Raw genomic sequence first — 23991 nt, forward strand, 5'->3', positions numbered from 1 at the left:
ACCGTCGTTGAAAGTTTATTTTCACGGCGATTAAAAACCGCCGTGTTTTCTTATCCTTTCAACGTCGACTCTTTTTACTCCACCTCCAAAACCGCCGTTAAAAGCCATTTTTCTGGCAGTGCCATCTTTTTATCTTTCCTATGTGCAAACTATTATTCTTTGTATAACCCATTTTCCTTTTGTGTAACTTATCTTCTCTTACATGCAATCAATACTCCTATACACAACTTACTTCCTTATATGCAAATTATGTTCTATGCAACTTGTCTTCTTTTATGTGTAATTTGTCTTCTCTATGTGCCAACTAGTTCCCTTCATGTGGCTCATCTTCTGTTTGAGCAACCTATCTCTCCTTTTATGTCATTCATCTGCCTAGTGTGCATACCAATCTTCTCTGTGCAATCTATCACACCTCTCTTTATAATCTATTATGTGTCAATTGGAACTAATATAAGTCATTTCGTAACGTTTCCAGATGAAAAATTTTGAATTTCAGGATTTCACTGTTCATCCTGTCTGTACACTATTCATCCGAAAATGGGCTAATTTTGAAAATTCATAACTAAATCTAGAAAAATAAAAATAAAGTGGTTCCAATTTTCACACGAAGCTTGCTAAGAGTTCTATGGAGGAAAAATAATCATTAGATCCAATTCCATCCAGAATAATTCCAGAAAATTTGTCAAATGTACTGTTCATTTGGTAAATTTTCGAATTTCCAGTATTTTTGCCTAACTTTGGAAGGGCATAACTCTTAGCACACAACTCCAAATTTAACGAGTTATCACTTGTTTTAAAGCTAAAAATGAGATCTATTTGTCTGTAAAATTTCATGCCCAGATTCCCACAATTTCTCATTATTTTATGTGTCATAAGTTTGGAACTTTTTAGGGAATTTCTATCCCCTAATTGCCACTTTCTTTAATTTATTTCCCCTTTTCCTTTTTCCACATCCATTCCATAATGTACCATGCATAATTCCAACATTAGGGCATGAGAATAAAGTATAATACACATCATAACATCATCCATAACTAGATACAACCATTACATAAAATTCAATGATATCTTACACAACATAACATAACAACATTAATTACATATTGCTCCACTATCCCAATACCAATTCTTTGCCTTGATCCATGCTTGGTCCACTTCCTAATTAGTGCGTAAAATGACATAGGAGGAATGAGATTTCAAAAAATCTCAATAATATATGAATTATAATTATCATGTAAATCATTGCAAGTTAAATTGTGATATGTCATGCAATCCAGTTCATTCCCAACTCATAGGAATTCATGCCAAATATCATGCAAGGAGAGGAGCATTATATCATCCACATTGACATACCACAAAGCATTTGGCCAAGCATAACCAATGTCAATCAACAATCAAAGTCACCACAAAATTCGTCCAAATCCAAGCCACAACAAATCACAACAAACAAGCAAGATAAACAATCAAATTATAATTCAAATCTACCTTTGCAAAGCTTGTCCAACTAATTCCTCCAAGGAGCAATGCTTCTCCTTAATTCCTCCTCTCAATGCCTATTAAACCAAGCATAAACATAAGCCATATTAATCACAAGACAACTTAGTTCCAACACTTTAACATTACTTAACAATTTCCCCCTTTTTGTCTTTGATTTTTAACAAATTGATTCCTCCTTTAGAATCAACCATCTCATGACTCAATCCTACATAATTTTTCATGAGGAATCCAATGGTGCAATCAGATTTTTAAAATTCAAACTCCTTCCCCATGAACTCCTCTTGGCCGAATAGGGGGCTATATGCTTCCAAAAATTCTATTTTTGATTCCAATGATTTTAAACACTTTCCAACATTATATCCTTACACAAAAACATGTTTTAAAGCCATTGAAAACATCAAATCAAGAAAAATCAAATTGCTTCTGCATGAACAGTGATAAACGAAATTCTTTCCCTTAAACCCTAACTTTGTTTTATCCAAAAATCAATCCATACATCACTTAATCTTCCTTATTCCACTTAATTATTAAGTTTTCTATCCTTCCTAAGCATCACATATCTCAACCGAATTTCTCAGAATTTTCCAGTATTTTCCCAAGCAAAAATCCTTGTTTAATCAATGTAAACTTAGAGATATTGATGCTTGGACATACCTTAGTGTTTTCTTGAAGTAAGTTGGATAATTCCTTGCCTAAAACACCTCAAAATTTCGTGCAAGGGTAGCTGGATGAACAGTGACAGAGTTTCCCCTTATTTTTCCTAATTTTCTAACATTTTTCTTGTATTTTCAAGGGGTATTTATAGAAAAAAAATCCATCTGCCCTCTCGCTCCTGATTTGCACGAAATTGGACACCTAAGGAGGTGTATGTGGCAGCCATCAAGTGTCCAAAATATTCAGATCACTCCATGTGGCATTTCTCTAGATTTTTCCAAAAAAATATCTCTTAATTTCACATTTTATTTAATAAAAATAGTGGAATTTGGAAAGTGCACGAAATTGGGTCTTTAATGGGTCCATTGTGGGTCCCACAAATGGTTTGGGCTGGCCCAAAAATACGGCCTACAAACCAAATCACTATCCCAAACCGATTTGAAACTTTATCGGTTACTATTCATTAGTAACATTTCATAATTTTTTCAGACCTCCAAAAATTCATTTCTCTCTATGATAATTCACATTTTAATATGGGAGCATGATCTGGAAATTTTCAGAATTTTTCACTACTTCTAGGTATTTATTTTGAATTTTCTCCGATTAGGCCTTTATCGGTAAATCTGAGGGAAAATAAATTCTCTAAAATTAATTCCTGAGCCTCCAAGGTCTAAAACCAATTTTATAAATTCAAACATATATTTAGATGAATTTTTCATTAATCTCCCAAATATATTGAGGCCTCTAGCCCATTAAAATAATTATTTTCCTTTATTTCTCCAATAATTTCCCGAAAAACCTTCGTTTACGGGAAATCCCGTAATAATTCATTTTCACCGAAATTCCACCTTTCGGGTCTCAATTGAGTTTCCAAAACCTCTACTCTATACTTTTTCTATTTTTCAGGGATTTTCTGGAATTTTTCTCAAATTTTTCCGTTTTGCCTTTCTTAGACCGATAATTACGAAAATGCTAGCCCGGATCTTTTCGGGGTTTCATATCAAAAGTTGTTTCATCTCCCCGTCTAGTTCCTACATTGACTCTTATCCCAATTTTGATCTTTTATTGCCAAATAAAATTTTTGGGATGTGACACAATCTATCTTTCTTTTATGTGACTTATTTTTTCTTGTGTGTAATGCATATTTCTTATATGCAAATTATGCTTTGTGCAACTTATCTTCCTCCTTTTTTTTCATTTCAGACCATCTTTAGTTTTTTTACATACATAATTATGACCATAAAACTTATAATAAAGAACAATTCCTGGTGCATAAATCCAGTTTCGTAGAAACGATATAAATTTGAGGGGGGGCATAGAAACTATGCCTGTCCCTACCGTACCGCGTATTGAAGTTGAAGTGTAAACATCTTCCAAACGTTTTCGAAGCTCCAGCCAAGTTCGTTTGATTGATGAGTCAATTAGAATAGAAACAATAACGCAAGTTTCAGATTTCAGTATCAGTCTTTGAAACAGCATGTTAGAATAAAAACAATACAATGCATCCACATTAAGTGCTATGTTTAATTTGCGATGACTTCACAGCGTCCATTTGTTGGAAAGGTAACGATTAATTAATATCTTGGTTTAATTTAACACTCCTCTAATCTTATTTACAAGCCACTCTTAACATGTTTCACAGAGATCAAGAAAAACTTTAAACTTCATTAACTCTCATTTAAAATTCAGCAATTTTTCAATTTTATCCACATTTAATATATATTACATCTCATGTACACAAAGTCAACACAATAATAAATGAAAAGTAAAATTGTACATTCATATAAAATTTTTTTTTAGTGCCCTATAAATAGAATAAAAAAAATTCTCTACCTTATAAATAGGACTAGAGGAGTATGACGCATACAGTTTTTCTTGAGATACTACTTCCAATTTTTGATATAAGAGCTAGTTTAACATTTAATTTAGTACTAAATATAAGACCATCAATCCTCATTTTGCACTCAAGCAATCCCTATAGTGGTTGCGTATGTTAAGTAGTTATTATCAAAAGGTAATTAAAGCACACATGAATAATAAGGCTATTTTAAGGAATACAACACCTATTTATTACAAATAACTAACATAACTAATTTTCTTAATATATCCAAATTAGTTAATTAATATTTGAAAGGGATTCACGTGGGCCATAAACAATTAATATTCTTCCGGTCCTAAATATAAGACATATTTTATAGTATAAATTACGCTACAAAATAAGTCTTATATTTAAAACCGGAAGAGTATAACGTATGCAATAAGCTTATTCCAGCTTGCAGCAAAAAATTGACTAACTCGCATAAAATTAAATAATCACCGACGTCTTCATCATAATCAAACAACTACAGCTAACGTAATTTGAATCACATAAATAGATCTAGAAATCCCCCACGTATACCCCATCATCCATCTCGTTTTTATGCTGGAATTTAAAAGAAGGAAATGATATCCTTGCTTTTGCATGTTTTGCATGATTCAATTACAGTTCCATATAGAGAATTCATTATTCAATTCCACAAAGTGAAGCATGGAATTTCTAGGTTAATATGAAATTCATATCTAAATGACTATTAACCCCCCCCCCCCAAAAAAAAAAAAACAATTTTGTGAGGCCATGCATCATCATGACCATCTGATCTTGGAACTAAAACACGATCGTCAACAACGGTAACGGTGGCCTCCAAAAAGGAGCTTCTTCTCCTTTGCATAAACATTCGCAAAACCTCGAGCCTTTTCTCCTTCACAAATAGAGAGGGGTGGTGGCTATGATAATTCTAAGTAGTCAACTAAGGGTTTGACGGAGGTTTTTTTGGGAAAAAAAAATGGAGGGTATTGTAGTATTTTCATATTTTAAATTATAAATTTTAATTAAAATTAAATTTAATTTCCATAATCATATATACCAAACATTTGTTTGAAATTCACATCCATTTCCATTTTCACATTATTTTCCATTTCCATTTCCATCGAAATCTTTTCCACCGTACCAAATAACCCTACTTTCCAGCATGACTGGATATATAGATTCCAAGATTGATTTGGGGTAAGCTCCCACATATTTGAATATATACGGTGTGTTTGCATTAGTGTTTGGGAGAGGAACGTGCATTGGGAAGTTGGGAAGTGTGAGACTTGAGTTGGACGGAAATGTGAAAGCTGAGCTTTGTTTGGATCAGCATTATAATAGACGGATTTTTAAGCCAAAAGCTACACCAATGTCAAAGGATCTGTTTGGGATCATAGTCATAGCTCCCAAACTAACTTTTCCACTAGAAAAAGCTGAAAAAAACAACTTTTTATTTAAAACACATGTTTGGACTGGCTGTGGAGGTAAATGGACTTATGCCTAAAACAAAGCTTTTTCCAAAAACTCCAATTTATTGCTTTCAGCTTCTCCACAGCACGTTTGGATAGGTGGAGCCCATGAGTGAGGGAGGAAAGAGAATGCTTTATACATGATGTGCGTTTTTTATTTTTATTTTTTAACCCAGCCACTTGAGTTGGTTCTTAATATTAAAAAATTATTTTTTGAATAATAAAATCATTTTAAAAAAATAAATTTATTATTTTTATTATTTTCTGTCATATTTATAAAATCTATGAAAAATTGAGAAAAATGTTGTATTAAAAATTTAATTAGTAAGAAGTAATTGATAAATTTTTATATAATTTTTTACATCCTACGTGCAAATATTATAGATATAGAATGCTTGTATTATGATTTATCCTTCTCACTAATTATATTTTTAATAGGAGGACTTTTTCTCAATTTTTCCTAAAATTTAAATATATTATTTTAGTTTTAATTAGGGTTAAGGTGCATCCAGTACCCTAAAATATTTTTTTGGGTGCATCCAGTATCCTAAAATATTTTCAGGTGCATCCAACACCCCAAAGTATTTTTTAGGAGCGCCCAAGACCCTAAATTATTTTTTTTGCCTTAGTGTTGGATGCACAAAAAAATATTTTTGGGAGTTAGATGTATCTAAAAAAAATATTTTGAGATATTGGATGCACCAAAAAATATGTTACGGTACTGGACGTACCTAAAAAAATACTTTATGGTACTAAATACATCACAAAATATTTTAAGGTTCTGGATACATCCAAGAAAATATTTTAAGGTGTTGGATACACCTTAACCCTTTTAATTATTCTAAAAAAATAACTATTTTTATTTTTATAATTGTAATTTTAATTATTCTCTGACAATTATCACATTATGAACATATAATATAAATATGTACCATTCAATAAAGTTTATGTCCTTTAATTCATTTTATATCTAAACTTACTTTTTTTTAATCATCCAAATAAGTTTCAGCTTCTCAAATTGACTTTACAAAAGCTAATTCAAATATAAATCACATTACACTACCTGACTTTTACAAAAATCAGATTGGAAAAAAATAACTCCTTTCATCGCTAATCCAAACACACCCTTTTCCACCGTGGAGAGAGAAAGCAAAGGAGAAAGAAAAAAGGGAAAGAGAGGGAAAAACATAAAAAAGGAAGGAGAGAAGAAAAAAGATAATATAAAAAAAGAGTTTTTTTTAATTGAAATTACGTAAATATATAAATAGACTAATATATAAAGAAAGAGATTTTTTTTTTAAACATAGGACTCAATTCTGAAGTTCATTTGCTTGCATGCTTATTGTTTTAGCCCTGTGCACATTATGCGCGGTTTTACTAATTTTGATTTTTAAATGTTGTACGATTATTAAGGAAGTCTTGCTACTTTACTTGTTAATGCCTTTAGTTTGGGGCTCAGGACAAGGGTGCAGTTGTGGTGCGTGTCAAGTCTCTTAAACATCATTTTGATGCGTATCTTTTCCTGCTCTTCTGTGTCATTGTAAACTGACGTTAAATGTAGAATCTTTGTTAACAACGGAAGATAACAGGAAATGCTGAGTTAGCATTGTTATGTATTTTTGGTTTCTGTTCCTTATCCCGGCTTCTGTGCATGTTAGTAAGAGGAATACTCTACATATAGTTTTTGCGATGTTGGTGCCTCAAACTGAAAACATGTCGTAGTTAACTTTTACTGCATAGGAAAATAGGAAACTTACTCCATCATGAGATTTCAATAAAATATAAATCAGTATAGGACCACCAGTGGAATGTGGCGGTGTTCTTATAACAGCATGACTAGCTGGTTAGGCTGGGAAAACTGGAAAGCTTTTAGGGTGGATTGAGTCCTACAGATGTTATGAAGCAAAACTTGTGAAACTGTGAACTGGTGAAAACAGCTTTCACTACTAATTGTTATATGCTTTGTTTTTAACTTGTCATAGCTTATATTGAATCATACAGCTTTGAACCTGTCTCTTCACTTATTAATTCAATGACTGGTCCAATTTTCAAAACATAGGTAATACACTGTAAATTCTTTTCACATCTCTGTATGGAATTACCAGTCACAGTTCTCAGATTGCATGCGCTTTACTCTAAATTCAGCAACTAATTGGTTTCCTATGCAAACCTGCTTAAGCTTTTGTTAGCTGATACAGGATGACTTGGTTGACTGACTTGTTTCATTCATTGAAATTTTCCTGTTTTTTGGGTTTGTATTGGGAATTGTTTCTATGTTTGTTATTACAATTATATATATGAAAATATATATATATTTTCCAAATGTCATATCGTCTTAACTTATAGTTAAGCACATATGCTATTTTACTGTGAAAGAACTTTCACAGGGGAATTGGCTTTGAGCACTGCATACATGATAAATCTGTTAGTCTTTTAACTGGGGAAGAAATGGTGCCTTTTCTACAGTGATGGTTAAGAAATCAATAGATGAGTGCCGAAGGACAGAGCATACTGAGGCTAAAGCAGTGGATAGTGGTGGTCATGATAAAATGAGCTTTGGCTGAATCATATGTTGCACATGATTTTGTGTTATAATTCGAATCCTCTCACTTTTCTGTTCAACTGTGATTCCTGACTTCTCATTGTTTTGTTTTCTGTTTGCCTTCTTTGAAGCCATTTTGTACATTTTAGTCTTACTTTGTGGTACATGGTAAATAAACAAGGTGATTTCAATTCATTTTTCACACCTACTATTTCCCTATGACCCCTATTTATACAGAGAAAGCTCCAAGTCACTACCCCACTCAACCAATTCTTAACTATTATAAATCCCCATGTGCCAATGGGAAAAATAAAAAAATTCATTAGAAAATAACAGTTTGTTCCCAAACCATAATTCTAACAAGTTGATGTAGCTACCCAATATCAAAATTCAAAGGCCCAAATTTCCTCTGCAAGAAAGACTTGTCAGCATTTTTGGAAGGTCTATTTTCATGAGTCTTTGCCAGGTCATTGCAACACCTGGCTCCCCTGGTTTACCAACATACATTAGGGTCTTGCTTACTTAGCGGGTGAATTGGAGAAGCTGAGCATCCTAGAATGGTCAATCACGACCACGTCAAATTCCAAATTGGGTTGCTTGCTGAATTTTCTTTTGTTTTTTGTTTTTTTGGTTTTTGGTTTTTGGTTTTTTTTTTTTTTGGTTTTGGCCTGAGATGGAAAATTTGACTGCACCTAGCACCTAGAGAAGATGAAGCCTATTGGCTGTTGATGCTGGTGGAGATCAACACACCAATCTTGTTGCTTTGGGAAGGCACCTTTTAGTCTAAGTTATCTTCGATCTCCTCTATCACTGCTGTTTAGTCTGGAGTAATGGATAGGTTCTTTTGGTCTCTCTATTTTTCCTTCTTTTACTCCGGCAATCCCATTATCTTTACCTTGCCTCTGGCTCATAAGTTTCTTGGAGATAAGCTAGATACATGGCACTGGAAAGTGAGTAGGGATCAAAGTATACACTGAGCTGTTTCTTAACTGCTATTGGTATTATTCCCCACGTGATACTTTCTTACATATCTACATGGTATTAATAAAGGTATTTGAGAATGCTTGGTATGATAATTAAAATTTTTCATTACAAGGATACACTTGGTATCTTGTCAAAGTTAACAAAGCCAATTCTTTAGGGATGTAAGATTCCCATAATTTTCGGAATATTTAGAAATTTTACCTAAAATTTTGTCATTCTAAGCAATCTGATCTCTTGGATAACAATGTACCAATGCACATCTTGGGTGCCTCCTAACATCCAAGATACCATTAAGATGATGGTGGACTAAATGCTTCTTGGTGGTAGTTGTGATAGCAGTGATGGTGGGACCAGTATGCTCAGTGTGATTTCTGATGTGTTGGAGATGATATCTCCCGTGTGTTTTTGGCAGTTGATCTTGTGGTTGTGTTAGTGGGGTTGAATTATTTATGAAGGATTTTACAATGAAATTCTTATTTATTTCAAGCTCAATAATTGCACTTTATAGGAAATTAGAAGCCACGAATGGTTCAGCCTATCAGACTTAAATAGAAAGCTAATTTATGAGTCAAAAAGCATTGCTCTTCGACCTGTTAACCTGCTGAGAGACCCATGTCATTCGTATGAATAATCTGCCCATTAAATGCCCAAGAATCATGGCTCTTTAACTGGCAAAGACAAGGAAGCAATTAAAGGCTTAAACCCTATGAATCATCCCTGTTGAATTAGATGTTCAACAATTTTGGAGCAAATAAACATTAAAATATGATATCCTATAGTTAAGAAGTTGCTGGATCAATTTAGAGTTCGTTCCTTTGTTGCTAGTATTGCAGTTGATGCCAACCCTGACAAGTTCTGAAGTGTGGTCCAAATATTAAGAGTATCTGCAGAGGATTTTCTGTATGAAGCTCAGCACACACCTGTTTTAGTTGGTCAACACTTAATCACTAACCAGTTTTAGTGCATTAGTTTTCTGTGGACTCGTAAACTTAATATCACTATAAGGCTCCCATTTATGACTACGGAACTTTTGAGGGATTGCAGAAGTTTGTCATTGGTTGCTGCTGTGATTTCCATTGACCAAACATGCATTAAGTGAAATAGAAAACTTAAATGCGGTTCTTGAAGCATTTGGTGTTTCAGGTACTTTATGACACGTGGACGAGCATTTGTCAATAGGTTGGGATGGAGCGCTAAGTTGGAAGAGGATATCTTGTAGAATTTAATGCAGCATGCCCTGACGTTTGCATGTTTTTAAGAACATTCCTTCACTCAGATTTGTCAATCTATGTTATGCTTTCAGAAGAAATACAAAATGTGACTTTTCATGGTTTCCAGTTCACATTTACGTCAACCATCTTTTCGTTGTTTTTTTAAAACCTCAACATACTATATGCCTTTACTTTGGTGAATGTTAAGGATTTGAATTTCGGTTTATGCCTTATGTTTTCGCGAATTACATCAGACTCCACATATTTTAAATTACACGTAGACATTTGTGTTTGTGTGTTGATGTCTTTGCTTCATCTTGAAGCCCTGTTCCCCCCCCCCCCAATGCAGGTTTTATTTATTCCTTGGATTCATAACCAATAGGATGCACCATTATCTTCGGAAGCTAATTAATTTGAGGGGCAATGTGGGATCCTCTAAAGAAGAGCTAGAAAGGCTTCGGAAAGAAAAGGTTCAATTTGAAGATAAGGAAGAGAAAGCTTCCAAGGAGATAAAGAAGCTGAAGGAAGAAATTTCAAGCCTTTCAGAAAGTTTGAAAAAGGCAAAGTTAGAATGTGAAGAGAAGGATAAAAGAGTTGAGACTGCTGAAGTTCATGTTGCTTCCCTCCAAAAACAGCTGCCGATATGCTACTCGAATATGACCGACTGTTAGAAGACAACCAAAATCTTCAGGCTCAAGTACTGGGTAAAGCATAAAGAGTTGAGGAAATGCCAAGTTAGCAAACTGAAGTCTGGGAAGTAGATGTCATTCATGACCATCACTACTAGTTTTGTTGCAGAAGCTTCCTTGTTTTGCACAGAAGTGATTAATTTTCACTCCGTACTGAACTGGCAACAGTAGCTTACATAGGTGTATGTCTAAGATTATAAATTTTGTAGTTCTTCCTCTGGGATCTCTTTTTCCCCTCAACTCCGTAGTTTTGTCTGCCTTTTGGGCCAAGAAAGAAATTTTTTCACTTGAGATCTGGCTAGGAAAGTATCAACCGGAAAGGCTTTAGAAATTAAAATTAAAATTCTTCTAAAGGATCAAAGCCACCACTCGTGTTATCTAGATGTTATTGTTCAGGCTCTTTGAAGTTACGAATTCAAAAGTTTCTTTTTCTCCTTTAATATTACATGTATTGGATTGCAATTTAGGGATCCACTGCTTGGAAGGCATTAGCGTTGATTTTGGTCCGTAAAAGAATTTCTTATTTTTAATATCTTTTACTATAATTTATTTTTGCCAACCTTTTAGTATATTTATCATTTCATTTACATTCATCCTTATCAAAAAGTTGTTCGATCTTCCATGGTGTCTGTTTTATGCATCCCCTTCGTTTCTAACGATTGTTGAATTTTTCGTCTCTTGTCCGAGGTTGCATTTGCATCTTTCCATGTATTTGCATTCAGTCATGCTGCATCTTTACTTCATTTCTTTGGACCTTGTAATTTGTTGAGCGGCGAAAACCTTCTAAAAAGATAACAAAGGATCAAAACCTTGTATTCAGTCATGCAGGACGTAATGCTGTTATGATAAATAATGTATGGTGTGAGAAACGTTTTCTTGACGCTTTGTCTTACTAATGAGAAATGATAAATGATCTCATATGTTTCATGTGAATCCCCATGCGTAATTACAGTTCTAACAAGGGCAAAAGAGATCCAATGGAGCCTAATCCCCTAGAAATCTTCTGGTAAAGCCATTGAAGAGTTCAAAGATAAAAGAACTAAAAGGGAGAGAAAAAGGGACCTTTATTTGGAATGTTCCAACCACAAATCTTTTACATGGTAGCTTTTGTTTTATGGTATCGCACTACAAAAGTCATCATTCTCCATTCTCTGTTTTGTGGTCATTTTCTAATTTGATTTAGCTCCCTCATGACATCCATCATGTTCAATCTTTCTTTTGGTGATTCTACTGAACAAGCAAGTCCAATCTCAAATAGTGAAAGTATAGACTTCTCATCACAAGGAGGCAAAACAGTAAGATTTTCCATGATGATTTCCTTTTCTGCTGCTCTTCTTGTCTGTTGCATGTGTTGTGTCAAAAGAGTCAAATCTACAATTTCCAAAAGATTATTTGGATATGCAGTTTTGACATAGTTATGGAGATTGTTGCCATCTTTGAACATTTCTTCTGTGGGTCGTCTTCCCGTCTACATTTCCAAAACAAGGATGCCAAAAGAATATACATGACCCTGTGTTGAAATATCAGAACCTATTCCGTACTCTGAAAAATGTTACACAATTCTCAATGCTTGGAAATTAACTATTCTAAAACTAAAGAAAGGAGATTTCAAATATAAATGAATTTTATGATAGTTACAAGCTCAAATGAAGGCCAATCATACCTGGAGGAGCATACACAATAGTCCTTTTTATTCCAGTTGTGCTAGTTTGCTTGAAAGAGCTGCCATCAATGGTTGAGAGAAGTCTTGCTAGCCCAAAATCACTCACATTAGCTACCATACCACTATCAAGAAGGACATTGCTTGAATTTAAATCACAATGAATAATTGGTTGCTCACATTCAAAATGAAGATAGTGAAGTGCAAAGGGCACTTCACATATGATGTGTAATCTTTGATGAAGATCCAATATCAAACACTGGTTTGTACTATCTAGATCAGGATGCAGCCATTTTTTGAGGCTTCCATTTGACATGTACTCAAGGACTAGTGCTTTAAATTCTTGTCCTTTATAATCAATGCTTGAGCAACATGTTAGAATTTTAATTAGATTTCGATGCCTTATGTTTTTGAGGGCATTACATTCTAAGATGAAACTCTTATGAGCTCCCTTCTTTCGAAGATTTAGTACCTTTATTGCAATAACTTTATCTTCTGATTCTAGCCTTCCTTTATATACTGAGCCAAAACTCCCAGATCCAATCAAGTTCTTGGCACAGAAGCCTTCAGTTGCAATGTGCAGATTTTGATATGACACCTTGGAAAGTTGTTCAATTATTGGTGTTAATGAAGATAATTTCCGATTTCTTTTTCACCTCCAGTAGAAAGCAAGAATAAATATCATTAGAAGAGAAAACCCAAGCAAATCATTATCACCATAAGCTTTAAATTGTGGTGTCTTCTTTGCGTGTCAGCTTTTATGGCACATGGTGGTAGGTATAGCTCAGAAATGCCCCCGCAAATTTTAATATTTCCAGTTACTGATATTGCACTTGCATTGCTGAAAACTCATTTTGTTGGTAGTTGACCATCCTTCATATTGAAAGAAACATTCAAGTATTCAAGAAAGGAAATGTTTCGCAAGCCAATTACTATTGGCCCAGACAAGTTGTTTGGTGATATATTTAAATATGCAAGACTCTTCAGGGCAGCTAGCAAAGAAGGCATGGATCCATTGAAGGAATTGCCTCTTAGGTCAACGTATTCCATGCTTGTTCAGTCTCCTATGGAAGAAGGAATCTCTCCAGAGAGATGGTTTTCAGAGATATCCAAAGTGTTAAGGTGTTGAAGGGTTCCAATCTCATAAGGCAAAAGGCCATTCAAAGAGTTGTGAGATAAGTTCCGTAAAATAGACAAAGAAGAAAGACCAAAAATTTGCAAGGGTATGGATCCACAGAAATTGTTTTTTCCAAGGTGAAGGTGATGTAAATAGTTCATGTTTGCAAATATAGGAGGAATTTTCCCTTCTAGCATATTTTCTGAGAAGTCTAGGATAGCCAATTGGCTGAGATTTCCTATAGAGGCGGGTATCTCTCCTGAGAGTTGGTTTACACTCAATGCTAGCAATTGCACCTTCTAAAGATTGCCCAGAGAAGATGGAATGGTTCCTAATAATTTGTTTTGGTCCAGGGTCAAGGTAATTAAATTTGTATACTTCCCTAGAGATCCAAGAATAGTTCCATATATCTGATTACCACCCAGGTACAATCGAATGAGCTGGGTTGACAAATTTCCTATGGAATTGGGTAAAACACCTCCAAAATTGTTGCTGACTAGAGCTAAGCTTTCTAGTTTGTTGCAATTTTGCAAAGATGTTATGAAATTCAAGTCATCACTTGAATTGCTGCCAAGATTGTTTTCTTCCAAATTCAGAAGGTGCAAATCTTTTAGAGTTCCAAGACTTGGAACTTGGTCAACACAAGAGTTAGAAGTAATATCAAAAGCTCGAAGAGAAGATGCATTTGTGATGGAACTTGGTATGGGACCTGAGATTTGATTCGAACCTATGATAAAAAAATTTTAGATTTGGGAGGGTGGAGAACATGTTTTCTGGAAGTCGGGTCATATTCAACTGGTTTTCTGCTAATGATATGACAATGAGAGATGACATGTTGAAGAGTGAGCGGGAAGAGCACCAAAAAATGATTTGAGACTGCTGACAAAATTTTCAAGTTCTTCAAATCAGCTCTCTCTTCAGGGATACTTCCTTCCAAGTGACTATAAGCTATGTCAAGATTTGGCAAATAAGATAGATTCCACATAGAAGCTGGGAGTTTTCCAGTTAAATTGTTGTTATGAATGGCAAACCTTTCAAGCTGTTGACAGCCAATCTGGGATGGTATCTTACCTGTAAGACCATTCATTGACAAATTCAAGCACCTCAGTTCAGTGCAACTCATCAAGTTCCAGGGAATCTCTCCTTTTAATCTGTTGTTCCCAAGAGAGAGTTCTTTCAACCTGAACAAACGTCCCAACTCTGGTGGGATTTTACCATAGAAACTATTGTCTGTGAGGGAGAGATTTCTCAAGAAGGACAGATTGCCAATGTGGGGTGATATGGTCCCACCCAGATGATAACCCCTCAGATTCAACTCTATCACTCCCTTATGCTTGTGGCCGCAAGTGATTCCAGTCCAACTGTAGAAGTGGTTTGAACCATTCCAAGAGCTCAAGATCTCATTAGGATAATCAGTTATTGAGTCTTTAAACTTGAGCAATGCCAAATAATCTGTCTCGTTTGATGTAGCTCTGATATGTTGGAAGCAAAACAAATTTATGTAGAAGACGGTAAAGATTGATGCATGGAGGTGTTTTGATTGAAATGGGATAAACGAAACAGGATCAAAAGCCATGTGGCCTGGTGGTGTTCAAGAACTGTAGGTTTTTAAGTGTAAACGCTTTACTACGTCCTGCTCATGTACATCTCACCTTATATATTTATATTTAGGTGACTTAAATTCGACTTGAACACTTGGTATTTTATTTGTCTTTATTGAAATTACTTTTCAAAGCGGTATCTAAAAGATCTAATAAAAAAAAACTACGATTTTGACTATTGAAATTAGGCGATCTGTGTGAGATGTGCACATGGTATGTATATTATAAGATGTGCTCCTGCATCCGGAATTTAAAAATATGAAGCAAGTGGGAAGAAATAAACATGCTAGTGTTTACTCGTAGAATTCGTGTGTGTGTCTGTAACTTTTTCCTTGAAATTTTGACTTTGACTCTCTCTGTATATATATACTACTTTCGATTCTTGATATAAGAGTTAATTGACTAATTTATATATATTAAGAAAATTAGTTAAGTTAATTATTTGTAATAAATAGGTGTTGTTTTTTCTAAAATACTCTCGCTAATCAAGTGTATTAGCTAGAACTACCGTTTGATAAAATATTTAAGATGTGCAATTATTATAAGGGCTACCTTGAGAAAAATGGATAAATATAAGAGATACAGTAGATTAAAGTCTGATATTTAGGATCAAGCTAGCTCTTATATTAAGGACCAGAGGTAGTATAAATTAGTTCCGGTCTTTAATATAAGAACTAGTTAGAGATTTAATTTAATTCTAAATACAAGACTCTAATATACTTTATCTCCAATATTTGTCTATTTTGTCCTCAAATAATCCGTATGATGATTGCATGTATTAATGAGTTATTATCAAGGGATAATTTAAATGCACATGATCAATAAAAGTATTTTATAAAAGACAACATCTATTTATTACAAATAACTAACTAAATTATTTTCTTTAATATTTACAAATTAATTATCTATCTATTATATTAAGTACAGGACGTAGTGTACATATATATATATATGTTGGTGATGTGACAGTATATAACTTTATCTATTGGGGAGATCACGATTGTATCGACGTTTATGAATGCACCTAAATAAATTTTTGAAAAAGCGTGATCGTTGTGTTTTGAAATGATTTAGATTAATTACCATTTACTTTTTTTTTCAAGTGACACAGGCTGACATAATCTTGTTTGATGTATTTCTGATGTGAAAGCAAAGCAAATTTATGTAGAAGATCATTATGATTGATGTTTTAAGCCAAGGATTTTTTTTTTTTGGGTCAATAAGCTAATGATGTTTCTCCGCAATAAGACTTTCTCTTTTGCCTGATTTAAATCATAATTAATTTTCAATGATATGTACGTTCAAAGAAGTTAACAAATGTGAAGCCTGATGTGCCCATCAAGTTTAAGTAACTTGGATACCAAGATCCTTCAAAAGACAAAAATTTGAGTGTAGAGAATTTTAATTTTAAGCTTCGATATGACTTGTTATATTGCTCACGGCTTTGATCGTATGACCCTTTACTTTATTTATTTATTTTTTTAAAGCTTGAGAGTATTTGAGTTATAAAATGTTCTTTAAACAAGGAAAAATATGAGAGAAAGTATGTATTTAGTACATGTATATGTATTTGCAGCTAAAGATTAGTTGTCTCAATGACAATGCTACCCCTTACGTTTGGATGAGGTTTTTGCTTTGAATTTAACGTTAACATGTTTAGATACCGACGTATCTTTAAATTGTATTTCATAAAAAAATGTGAATGCCTTTACATATATAGTACCATAACTGTGTGATATATATATATATATATATATATATATTTTGGAATCCTTTGTTTTTCTTCTGGGCCGCGTATATCAGAGTATGGCCATATATCCTCACATTTTTTCCACATCATCCAAGGGGAACAAAGAATTGAGTACGCTCACACAAAGAATTGGCAGCAATTTTTTCCCCATAAGTTTAAGAGGAAATTTGACTCTGATATCACTTGCTAGGAATAAGGAGTGAAACCACAAAAATGAGTGAGCAATAGAGATTGTTATACACACACACACAATATTATTAAGTCCAATTCGATGTAAAACTTTTCATATTGAAAGGCATCTTAAACAATAACGTATGTCATGACGCATATATCGTTGATTAGAAACATAAACAATAAGGATTGGGATAAGGACATCCTAATTAATTAAGTGCTCAAACTCAGCAGTATGTGTTTCGTTTAGACCAAAAAGCCATTATTGTCTTTCAAGAAAGCCAAATAATTGACTTAGGATTTGGTAATGCCCACGGCTGCACACATACAGCTCATCTTATTCCAAGTTGTTCAACTCTAAGTGTGAACAGTGCAAATCATTGAAGTTGATAATTAGCATAATTTAATAAAAAAAAATATGGCCTGATTTAAATTAGAGATTTGGACAAATCCCGTGAATTGCGCATATTATGTTGCCAATTAGCATAATTTAATAAGGTTCTGATTCTTATGCTGTTTATTACTCCTCCGGTCCTTATTATAAGACCCATTTTAACTTTTTATTTGGTCCTAATTATAAGACCCAATCCATTTTGTCTGTTATATTTATGCATTTTTTTTTTCAAGATAATCCTTCTAATAATGATAGTTTTAGCCAATATACTTAATTAGTAAGGATACTTTAGGAATGACAACACTTATTTATTATAAATAACCAGCTTAACTTACTTCCTTAATCTCCTCAAATAAATCAATTGGGTCTTATAATTAGGACCGGAGGAGTATCTTCTTTTTAGAAGGGAATATATATTTTGATGTTGATTGTATATACTTTAATTGAATTCAAAGCTACATGCACACAATTTATTTATTTGTTTTGATAAATACACGCAATTTATTTAAGCACCATGGAGTAAAAATTTATTCATTATTTTGTTGGGTAAATGTGCATTCACCACTTTGATTCAAAAAAAAAAAAATATTTATTTAAAAGTATCAAGGCAAATATTCTAAAAAAGTTGGTATAAAAAATATGAGATGGAGTAAATTGGTTTATTATTTCCTTAGCGCCAATATATAATTTAATTAAATAAAGAAGTTATGAGAAAAATTACGTCTATGTTGCGTACAAAAATACTAAAAAAATGGCTAAATCTAATTCCATTGCGATGGCTCAAAGTAACAGACAGAAGTAGAACAGAGAAGTGTGAAAAACAGAGGCTGATACTAGAGTGTTGAGTACTACTCTAACACTATGTTTGGTAGAAGAGAAGGAGAGGAAAAGAAGAAAATTTTTAGTAAGTTTGATTTAGAAAATTAGAGAACTGAGGTTGTGAAATTTAATAAAGAAAAAATATAAAATAAAAGAGTAAGAAAAATTAATTAAAAACTTTTGATCTCACATCTTTAATTTTCTAAACTGAACTCGTTAAATTTTCTTCCTCTCTATTTCTTTTCGTACCAAACAAATTAGATTAGAGTTTAATTTTATTGACGACATAACATCCCAAAGCCCAAATCTAATCTTCAAAATCCTAAACTATCCTATTCAAATTGCCCCTCCCACAGATACTTGTGAAACAGTATTAGTTTTCCCCGCCTCAAGTTTGAAACACCCTGTTTTGGTAAAGCATGGAACAAAACAGGGGGGGGCCCAAAAACAGAGTGGGACCAGAGAGACCCACCCTTGTCTATATTTATTTCATATTCAAATTCTTGCTTGCTTAAAGTTTAAACTTTTTCTCCCAATTTGATTTTCTAAGGAATACAGGACTTTGATCACACTTTCTTTAATCAATTAAATCATATATACATACAGTTCCTGTATATCTTTCTCCGAAATTAAAAAAAAAAAAAACAGGTTAAATTTTTCTATTGTTGTACCTGAAGTTGTATTTGCATATTTCTTTTCATTTCCCTGATCAATTAAACTACGTAATCTTTTTCTTCTCCATGTTTTCTTTTAAATACCAAGTTAGGCGTATCTGTACCCATGGGAAAATATTACAATCTGTTTGTTTTTCTAATACAAATTGCAATTTGTTGAGTACCGCGTACGGCCTCAAGAAAAACATTTATAAGATTAAAATTCACAGCAATTTAGATACTGAAGGAGTAGCTGATTCACATACCAAAGTACAATTTATTCCAGCCTATTGATTGACTTTTCTTTGTTCACAAAAGAAGAGTCCTAGAGAAGATCTGACATTGAAATACAATTCATGAGAATTAAGGAATTTTATCAGGGTTTATAATAATAGCATATCTAAATTGCCATTATTTCCAGCTCATTCTTTGTTGTCTTCAAGTCTGACGACTTGTTTGGCCACGACCCAAAACATTTTTAATTTGATTTAGCTCCCTTAGTACACCCATCATGTTCATCCTTTCTTTTGGAGATTCTACTGAACAAGCAAGTCCAATTTCAAATAGTGAAATTAGAGTCTTCTCATAGTTGGGATGCATACGAGTCACCTCCATCCTGATTTCTCCTCTAGTTGCTATTGTATTCTGCCGTACTTGCTGGGGTACAAGAGCTGTGTCCACAATCTCCAAAAGATTGTTTGGACATGCAGCTTTGACGTAGCTATTAAGATTCTAGCTGCCTTCAAACATCTGATCTGTTGGTCTTTTAAGGGTTAATATTTCCAAAATCAGGATGCCAAAAGAATATACATCACCTTGAGTGGATACCTCATAACTCATTCCATATTCTGAAATACATTAGATATTGATGAATGTTTCAAAAATCGTTGTCTTGAAACTAACAAAATAAAAAAAAGAAAAATATTTCATAAAAGAAATGGAATTCATAATGCTTTGAGCCAAAATAATAAGAAGTTACCTGGAGGAGCATAGCCAATCGTTTCTTTCACTCCAGACGTGCTTGTTCGCTTTTGAGAACTGCCACTAAGGGTGGCAAGTAGTCTTGCTAACCCAAAATCACTCACATGAGCCACCATATTATCATCAAGAAGGACATTGTTGGGCTTTAAGTCACAATGGACTACCGGTTTCTCATTTTCATAATGAAGATAATGCAGTGCAGAGGCAACATCATATACAACCTTAAATCTCTGACAAATATCCAATGCTGACCGATATGCACTTTCTTGATTAGGATGCAGCCATCTTTCAAGGCTTCCGTTTGACATATACTCAAACACCAATGCCTTAAATTCTTGTCCCTTGTAATCAATGCTAGAGCAACATGTCAAAATTTTTACCAAATTTCGATGTCTTATGTTTTTCAGTGCATTACATTCTGAAATGAAACTCTTTTAAGCCCCCTTCTTTTGAAGGTTCATTACCTTTAATGCAACAATTTTATCTTCTGATTCTAGCCTTCCTTTATATACTGAGCCGGAACTCCTAGATCCAATGAAGTTGGTGGTAGAGAAACCTTCAGTTGCAGTGTGTAGATTCTGATATGACACCTTGGGAAATTGTTCAATTACAAGTGAACCTGGAGATGATTTCCTGTTTCTTTCAAGCCTCCAATAGAAAGCAAATAAAAATATCAGTAAAAGAGAAAACGCCACAGAAATCACAATAACCATAAGCTTCAAATTGTGTTTTCTTTGCGTATCAACTTTCTTGGGGCATGGTGGTAAGTGCAGCTTAGAAATACCCCCACAAAGATTGATATTCCCAATAATTGATATTGCATTTGCATTGCTGAAAACCCCTTCTGTTGGCATCTCACCATGAAACATATTGAAAGAGACATTTAAGTATTGAAGAAAAGAAATGTTCTGTAGCCCGACTAGTATTGATCCAGATAGGTTGTTTTGAGATATATCCAAATGTGTAAGACCTTTCATCAAAGCTAGTGAAGGAGGCATGGGCCCATTGAAGGAATTCTTTTGTAAGTTAAGGTATTCCATGCCCGTGCACTCGCGTATGGTAGAAGGAATCTCTCTTGAGAGATTATTTTCAGAGACATCCAAAGCCCCAAGGTTTTTAAGCTTTCCCACCTCCATAGGCAAAGATCCATTCAATGAGTTATGAGATAAGTTTAAGAAAATGGACAAGGAGGAAAGAGCAAAAATCTGCACGGGTATAGCTCCACTGAAATTGTTTTTTGAAAGGTCTAAAATTATCAAACTTTTCAAGTTTCCAATTGTGGTAGGAATTTTTCCTTCAAGCTTGTTCTCAAAAACTGTTAGTTCAATCACTTTACTAAGGTTTCCTAAGAAAGCCGACATCTTTCTCGAAAGTTGGTTGTCCTCTAGAAGTAATCTTCTCATCTCATGTAGATACCCAAAAGTAGTTGGAATGGTACCTGAGAATTTATTGTCTTCGAGACCCAAGCAAGTTAAACTTGTGTGCTTTTCTAAAGTATCAGGAATAGTACCATATATTTGATTACTGCCCAGGTACAGTAGAGTGAGTTGGGCAGACAAATTTCCTATGGAATTGGGTAACATGCCTCCAAATTTGTTGGAAGTCAAACTTAATGTTTCAAGTTTGCTACAATTTGTCAAGGATGTCATGAAATCGAGGTCACTATTTGAGGTGCTCCCAATATTGTTAAATTCTAAATTTAGATTTTGTAGATGTTTCAGCCCTCCCAAATTGGGAACTTCACCAAGAAAATGGTTTGAAGGAATATTAAAAACTTTGAGGGAAGATGCATTTGTGATGGAAGTTGGTATTGGACCAGAAATTTGATTCAAACCTAATGCAAAATATTGTAGATTTGGGAGAGTGGAGAACATGTTATCCGGAAGCCGAGTCATGGTCAACTGGTTTTTTCCTACTGATATCATAGTGAGAAAAGAGAGATTCTAAAGTGAAGAGGGAAGAGCACCTGACAAACTATTCTCCGGTGCTGCAAAAAATGTCAAGTTCTTCAAGTGGCCTATCTCTTCCGGTATGCTTCCCTGAAAGTTATTTTGGCCTAGTCCAAGACGGGTGAGGGAAGTAAGATTCCATATAGATAATGGGATTTCTCCAGTTAAATTGTTGAAAGAAAGCTGCAACCTTTCAAGCTTCTGAAACTCCCCCAGCTGATATGGTATTTTTCCACTAAGGCTATTCCCTGGAAAATGCAAGACCCGCAACTCAGTGCAACTCGTCAAGTTCAATGGAATTTCTCCTATCAATGAGTTGTTTGAGAGCAAGAGTGTGTTTAGCCTGAACAAACGTCCCAACTATGGTGGGATTTCTCCATGGAAACTGTTGTCTATGAGGGAGAGCCTTCTCAAGAAAGAGAGATTCCCAACATGAGGCGATATGACCCCACCGAGATGATAGCCTCCTAGATTCAACTCGGTGACTCGCTCATGATGCTTGTGGCCACAAGTGATCCCAGTCCAGCTGCAAAAGTGGCTCGAACTATTCCAAGAGCTCAAGATTTGTTTAGGATCATCTGTTATTGATTCTTTAAACTTGAGCAATACCAGATAATCTGTCTCGTTTGATGCAGCTCTGACGACACACTAATAGAGGCAAACCAAGTTTGTGCAGAAGATCATAAGGATTAATGCTTGAAAATAGTATTTTGAAAGAAATGGAAATGAAACGGAGGCAAAAGCCATATGGTTATGCTGAAAAATAGCTTGAATATTGTTTTGTGGATTCATATATTGAAATGGTGGTGCTTTAATATATAGGAGCTTTAGTTACGTTTGTTCTTAATTAGCCCAAGTTTTCCCATTTTGAGTTTGACTTCATTTGTTGATTTACGTAAAAGTAGTACGCATGCAGACCAAGAAATTCTTGCACAGTGATGTATGCTATATGTGTGCCTGGATCCTTCTCAAGGCATATATATGAAGTAAACAATAAAAATCAAAGGTCAGGTGGGAGCCGTATATAACGTATGGGATAAGTTCATTTTATGTAACTTAAGTTTAAAGAATAATTAAAAAAAAATATTTTTTTTAAAACATTGTTTGACTTTAATAAATAGTCGACTTATCTTCAAATATAGTACTCTTGAAATTTTACAAATTTTCCAATTATAATTATAAATATTACTAAACTATGTACTCATAATGTTTTTTCCAACTATATATAGCCTTGACACGCAAAAACAAGTCATGCTACATCTTAATTAAATTTTCAACATCAAACAACTATTCTATTGTCATGTCAAAATGCAGTATTTTTGCTCCTACGCACTCTACCAATCTATAATGTCCAGGAAAAAACACACACACACACACGCACACAATTATCATATGATGTCCAGAACATATATGTGTGGGCGTGATCCTAATTAATAATTCCCGGTACATAAACCCAGTTTTGGAGAAAAATATACATTTGAGATGGGGCATATATAGAAATATGATTGAGTTTTCCAACCCTATTGAAGTTGACATGTAAAGATTTTTCAAACGTGTTAGAAACTCCATCCAAACTAATTTGAGTTCACCGACTCAAACAAAGTTTGATACACTAATAGAAATTATAGTCAGTCTGATACGTTATGCAACAAGTTCATGAATTCCAACTTTCAGCAACTTGCCTTGCGTTTTCTTTGATTTAATGGAACAACTTTGACTATTGCAATTTAATCTCTCTCTCTCTCTCTCTCTCTCTCACGCACAGTCCCTCTGTGTTCATATATATAAAAGTCAACCATTTCACACTTATTAGAAAAGTAAATTAATGCATCTTATATTACTTTTTCTTGCTAAAATGCCCCGGACCTTATTGTTTGATTTTTGTCTTGCATTCATAAATGAGGGCAAATTAGGAAATATGTGTTTGAACATGTATGCTTATAAAAGAGGACCCAAAAAGTGCAGTTGCCTTTTGCTCATGCATGGAAACGGAAGAATTATATT

At 34.0% G+C, this 23991-nt stretch overlaps 1 protein-coding gene and 2 pseudogenes across 1 annotated transcript; all 3 read right to left on the reverse strand.

Annotated features, from left to right (window-relative positions):
• Nucleotides 1–12010: 12010 nt before the first annotated feature.
• On the reverse strand, nt 12011–13602 carry LOC114746358 (probable LRR receptor-like serine/threonine-protein kinase At3g47570; annotated as a pseudogene).
• Nucleotides 13603–14396: 794 nt separating this feature from the next.
• LOC114746360 (LRR receptor-like serine/threonine-protein kinase EFR) lies at nt 14397–15245 on the reverse strand. The gene has a single exon (XM_028934581.1). It carries the CDS (start codon nt 15243–15245, stop codon nt 14397–14399), a length of 849 nt encoding a protein of 282 aa, XP_028790414.1.
• A 4250-nt stretch (nt 15246–19495) lies between these two features.
• LOC114746361 (probable LRR receptor-like serine/threonine-protein kinase At3g47570) lies at nt 19496–22734 on the reverse strand (annotated as a pseudogene).
• Nucleotides 22735–23991: the final 1257 nt, after the last annotated feature.

Source organism: Neltuma alba, unplaced genomic scaffold (assembly GCF_004799145.2).
Source record: "Neltuma alba isolate B1F8T4 unplaced genomic scaffold, ASM479914v2 tig00004947_pilon, whole genome shotgun sequence".
In the NCBI taxonomy this organism is placed as follows: Eukaryota; Viridiplantae; Streptophyta; class Magnoliopsida; order Fabales; family Fabaceae; genus Neltuma; species Neltuma alba.

Excerpts from the sequence above, each read along its gene's own strand:
- LOC114746360 (XM_028934581.1), bottom strand. The coding sequence starts at position 15,245 with ATGGCTTTTGATCCTGTTTCGTTTATCCCATTTCAATCAAAACACCTC.